Source organism: Heptranchias perlo, chromosome 44 (genome assembly GCF_035084215.1).
Source record: "Heptranchias perlo isolate sHepPer1 chromosome 44, sHepPer1.hap1, whole genome shotgun sequence".
NCBI classification, from domain to species: Eukaryota; Metazoa; Chordata; class Chondrichthyes; order Hexanchiformes; family Hexanchidae; genus Heptranchias; species Heptranchias perlo.
The window spans coordinates 3,207,919-3,213,106 of record NC_090368.1 but is presented as its reverse complement, the minus strand read 5'-3'; the positions used below and the strand labels follow the sequence as shown (position 1 = coordinate 3,213,106).

The 5,188-nt window shown below is 59.8% G+C and overlaps 1 protein-coding gene across 1 annotated transcript in view; it reads left to right on the top strand.

Moving 5' to 3' along the window:
• LOC137306680 (aggrecan core protein-like) overlaps positions 1–5,188 on the top strand; it is a 39,590-nt gene that overhangs the window by 21,902 nt on the left and 12,500 nt on the right. Inside the window, exon 3 of the mRNA XM_067976024.1 lies at positions 5,058–5,140. Within this exon, the coding sequence (XP_067832125.1) occupies positions 5,058–5,140 (83 nt within the window). The remainder of the gene's footprint in view (positions 1–5,057; positions 5,141–5,188) is intronic.

The following is a 5,188-nucleotide window of genomic DNA, read 5'->3' as shown; positions in this document are numbered from 1 at the left end:
TCTTCCCCCCTCTCTGTCCCCTTCCCCCTCTCTCTGTCCCCTTCCCCCTCTCTCTGTCCCCTTCCCCCCTCTCTCTGTCCCCTTCCCCCCTTTCTGTTCCCTTCCCCCTCTCTCTGTTCCCTTTCCCCCACTCTCTGTCCCTCCTCCTCTCTGTCCCCCTCCCCCTCTCTCTCTGTCCCCTCCCCCTCTCTCTGTTCCCCTCCCCCTCTCTCTGTCCCCCTCCCCCTCTCTGTCCCCCCTCCCCCTCTCTCTGTCCCCTTCCCCCCTCTCTCTGTCCCCTTCCCCCTCTCTCTGTCCCCTTCCCCCTCTCTCTGTCCCCTTCCCCCCTCTCTCTGTCCCCTTCCCTCTCTCTCTCTGTCCCCTTCCCCCTCTCTCTGTCCCCTTCCCCCTCTCTCTGTCCCCTTCCCCCCTCTCTCTGTCCCCTTCCCTCTCTCTCTCTGTCCCCCTCCCTCTCTCTATGTCCCCCTCCCTCTCTCTGTCCCCTCCCCCCCTCTCTCTGTCTCCTTCCCTCTCTCTCTGTTGCCCTCCCTCTCTCTCTATGACCCCCTCCCTCTCTCTCTGTCCCCTCCCCTCTCTCTGTCCCCTCCCCCTCTCTGTGTCCCCCTCCCCCTCTCTCTGCCCCCTCCCTCTCCCATCCCTTTTCACTCTCCCCCCCTTTCCCCTGTCCCCTCTCCCCGTCCCCTCTCCCCCTGTCCCCATCACCCTCTCCCCTCTCCCCTTCTCCCGCTTCCCCCTCTACCCTCTCCCCCATCTCCCCCATCTCTACCCCCCTCTCCCCCATCTCTCCCCCCCTCTCCCCCTCCCTCTCAGTCTCTCTTTCTGAAACTGTATTGAAATTCCCAGAGAAGCTCGATTTTGACGGCTGAGAGCAGTGTGATAAACCAGGAGAGAGTGATTCCAAGTACTGACAAAAGGGACAATTCATTCGAAGCACATGGAGAGATAGAGCAGGTCGGAGCTCCAGGATGAATCTTCAATGGGGCTTGCTCTCAGAAACGACCCTTCTCATTTTTAATCTGCGGAATTAAAGACGAGCGTTTATTTGAGGATCTGACAGTAGGAACTCTTGCTTTTAAATAAATGTTTAACCGTCTTCATTTAGTAAAAAGAAGTAAATGCTTTTTGTGTTTGGTGCAAGTGTGTGTTGCATGCAAAGCAGAAAGTCTCCGAGTCGGATGGACAGACTTGGCGAGCATCGAGGATATATCTGAAAGGAGCTTTGAGATTCTGCTCAGGCTTAGCCGAGGGAGGAGAGGAAAGTGGGGGAGGAGAGGGAAAAGTGGGGGAGGAGGGGGAAAGTGAGGGAGGAGAGGGAAGGTGAGGGAGGAGAGGGAAAGTGAGGGAGGAGAGGGAAAGTGAGGGAGGAGAGGGAAGGTGAGGGAGGAGAGGGAAAGTGGGGGAGGAGAGGGAAAGTGGGGGAGGAGAGGGAAGGTGAGGGAGGAGAGGGAAGGTGAGGGAGGAGAGGGAAGGTGAGGGAGGAGAGGGAAAGTGAGGGAGGAGAGGGAAAGTGAGGGAGGAGAGGGAAGGTGAGGGAGGAGAGGGAAAGTGGGGGAGGAGAGGGAAAGTGGGGGAGGAGGGGGAAAGTGGGGGAGGAGGGGGAAAGTGAGGGAGGAGAGGGAAGGTGAGGGAGGAGAGGGAAAGTGAGGAGGAGAGGGAAAGTGAGGGAGGAGAGGGAAAGTGAGGGAGGAGAGGAAAGTGGGGGAGGAGAGGGAAAGTGGGGGAGGAGAGGGAAGGTGAGGGAGGAGAGGGAAGGTGAGGGAGGAGAGGGAAAGTAAGGGAGGAGGGGGAAAGTGGGGGAGGAGAGGGAAAGTGGGGGAGGAGAGGGAAAGTGAGGGAGGAGAGGGAAAGTGGGGGATGGGAGGGAAAGTGAGGGAGGAGAGGGAAAGTGGGGGATGGGAGGGAAAGTGAGGGAGGAGAGGGAAGGTGGGGGAGGAGGGGGAAAGTGGGGGAGGAGAGGGAAAGTGGGGGAGGAGGGGGAAAGTGGGGGAGGAGAGGAAGTGGGGATGGGAGGGAAAGTGAGGGAGGAGAGGGAAGGTGGGGGAGGAGGGGAAAGTGGGGGAGGGAGGGGAGGAGAGGGAAGGTGGGGAGGAGGGGAATGTGGGGGAGGGGAGGGAAAGTGAGGGAGGAGAGGGAAGGTGGGGGAGGAGGGGGAAAGTGGGGGAGGGATGGAAAGTGGGGGAGGAGAGGGAAAGTGGGGGAGGAGAGGAAAGTGGGGGAGGAGGGGGAAAGTGGAGGAGGAGGGGGAAAGTGAGGGAGGAGAGGGAAGGTGGGGGAGGAGGGGGAAAGTGGGGGAGGGGAGGAAAGTGAGGGAGGAGAGGGAAAGTGGGGGAGGAGAGGGAAAGTGAGGGGGAAAGTGAGGGAGGAGGGGGAAAGTGATGGGGAAAGTGGGGGAGGAGAGGGAAAGTGAGGGAGGAGAGGGAAAGTGGGGGAGGAGAGGGAAGTTGAGGGAGGAGAGGGAATGTGGGGGAGGAGAGGGAAAGAGGGAGGAGAGGGAAAGTGGGAGAGGAGAGGGAAAGTGGGGGAGGAGAGGGAAAGTGGGGGAGGAGAGGGAAAGTGAGGGAGGAGGGGGAAAGTGATGGGGAAAGTGGGGAGGAGGGGGAAAGTGGGGGAGGAGAGGAAAGTGAGGGAGGAGGGGGAAAGTGGGGGAGGAGGGGGAAAGCGGGGAGGAGGGGGAAGGTGGGGAGGAGGGGGACAGCGAGGGAGGAGGGGAAGGCGGGGAGGGGAGGGAAAGCAGGGGGGGAGCAGGAAGGCGGGGTAGGAGGGGAAAGTTGGGGGAGAGGAGGAAAAGTGGGGGAGGAGAGGGGAGAGTGGGGGAGGAGCGGTAAAGTGGGGGGAGGAGGGGTAAAGTGGGGAGGAGAGGGAAAGTGAGGAAGGTGGGGGAGGAGAGAGGAAAGTGGGGGAGGAGGGGAAAGGTGATGGAGGAGGGGGAAGTGATGGAGGAGGGGAAAGTGGGGGAGGAGAGGGAAAGTGAGGGAGGAGAGGGAAAGTGGGGGAGGGAGGGAAAGTGGGGAGGAGAGGGAAGGTGAGGGAGGAGAGGGAAAGTGGGGGAGGAGAGGGAAGGTGAGGAGGAGAGGGAAGGTGAGGAAGAGGGGAAAGTGAGGGAGGAGGGGAAAGTGAGGGAGGAGAGGAAACATGAGGGAGGAGGGGGAAAGTGAGGGAGGAGAGGAAACATGAGGGAGGAGGGGGGAAAGTGAGGGAGGAGAGGAAGGTGAGGCAGGAGGGGGAAAGTGAGGGGAATGTGGGGGAGGAGGGGGAAAGTGAGGGAGGAGAGGGAAGGTGAGGGAGGAGAGGAAAGTGGGGGAGGAGAGGGAAAGTGGGGGAGGAGGGGGAAAGTGAGGGAGGAGGGGGAAAGTGGGGGAGGAGAGGAAGGTGGGAGAGGGGGGAAAGTGGGGGAGGAGAGGGAAAGTGGGGGAGAGGGAAGGTGAGGGAGGAGAGGGAAAGTGAGGGAGGAGAGGGAAAGTGGGGGAGGAGGGGGAAAGTGAGGGAGGAGGGGGAAAGTGAGGGAGGAGAGGGAAGGTGGGAGAGGAGGGGGAAAGTGGGGGAGGAGGGGAAAGTGGGGGAGGAGAGGGAAGGTGGGAGAGGAGGGGGAAAGTGGGGGAGGAGGGGGAAAGTGGGGGAGGAGAGGGAATGTGGGGGAGGAGGGGTAAAGTGAGGGAGGAGAGGGATAAGTGAGGAGGAAAGTGGGGGAGGAGGGGGAAAGTGGGGGAGGAGAGGAAAGTGAGGGAGGAAGAGAGAAAGTGGGGGAGGAGGGGGAAAGTGAGGGAGGAGGGGGAACGCGGGGGAGGAGGGGGAAAGCGAGGGAGGAGGGGGAAGGCGGGGGAGGAGGGGGAAGGCGGGGGAGGGGAGGGGAAGCGGGGAGGAGGGGGAAAGTGGGGGAGGAGAGGGAGAGTGGGGAGGAGCGGTAAAGTGGGGGAGGTGAGGGAAAGTGGGGGAGGAGAGGGAAGGTGGGGAGGAGGGGGAAAGTGGGGGAGGAGAGGGAAAGTCGGGGAGGAGGGGGAAGGAGGGGGAGGAGAGGGAAGGCAGGGAGGAGGGGGAAAGCGGGGGAAGGAGGGGAAGGCGGGGGAGGAGGGGGAAGCCGGGGGTGGAGGTCACATATTCGAGGTGGGAATGGGCTGTGTGTGATCGAGAAAAATCCCAAAAGATATTTAAATTCAAATCCCTCCATGGCCCTCGCACCCCTCCCTATCTCTGTAACCTCCTCCCAGCCCTACGACCCTCCGAGATCTCTGAGCTCCTCCAATTCTGGCCTCTTGCGCATCCCCCGATTTCCATCGCTCCACCATTGGCGGCCGTGCCTTCAGCTGCCTGGGCTCTAAACTCTGGAATTCCCTCCCTAAACCTCTCCGCCTCTCTCTCCTCCTTTAAGACGCTCCTTAAAACCTCCCTCTTTGACCGAGCTTTTGGTCACCTGTCCTAATATCTCTTCCTTTGGCCCCGTGTCCATTGGGATGTTTCTCTACGCTATATAAATGCAGTACCTCTGGCTTGTGAGGGGGATGAAAGAGGGAGAATGTGTGAGACTAACATTGTGGGGAGGCGGGGTTGACAGGTTTGGTGATACTATCGCTCTGACCACCATAGTTTTGGGAGTGGATTAATTGGGTGGCTTTTTCAAAGAGCTGGCACAGGCACAATGGGCTGAATGGCCTCCTTCTGTGCTGTAAGATTCTTCAATTCTGGCGCTTCACAGGAGCGATTATCAAACAAAATTTGACACTGAGCCACATAAGGAGATATTAGGACCGGTGACCAAAAGCTCGGTCAAAGAGGTGGGTTTTAAGGAGCATCTTAAAGGAGGAGAGAGAGGCGGAGAGGTTTAGGGAGGGAATTCCAGAGCTTAGGGCCCAGGCGGCTGAAGGCACGGCCGCCAATGGAGGGACGAAGGGAGTTGCATAAAATGGCCGCCGACCGCACTTAGCACTGCTTTGCGAAGTGGCGGCCTCCGTCTCCACAATTACGTGCGGTTCCCCGCGAATACGGCGGCACTGCCTCTGCAGGTCTGGGGCACAGACGGAAAATGAACGACTTAACCTTTTCCTTTGGGTGTTGCTTTACAGACTGAAGATGTTCACCTCTCTGCTGCTGATTCTGCTAATCCAGGATATCTCCTTAGCGCTACCGCTGTCGAGCACTGCTCAAGGTAAGAGGGTCTCGATTTCTGGTTCCCCCCACCCCGCATTCTCCTTGA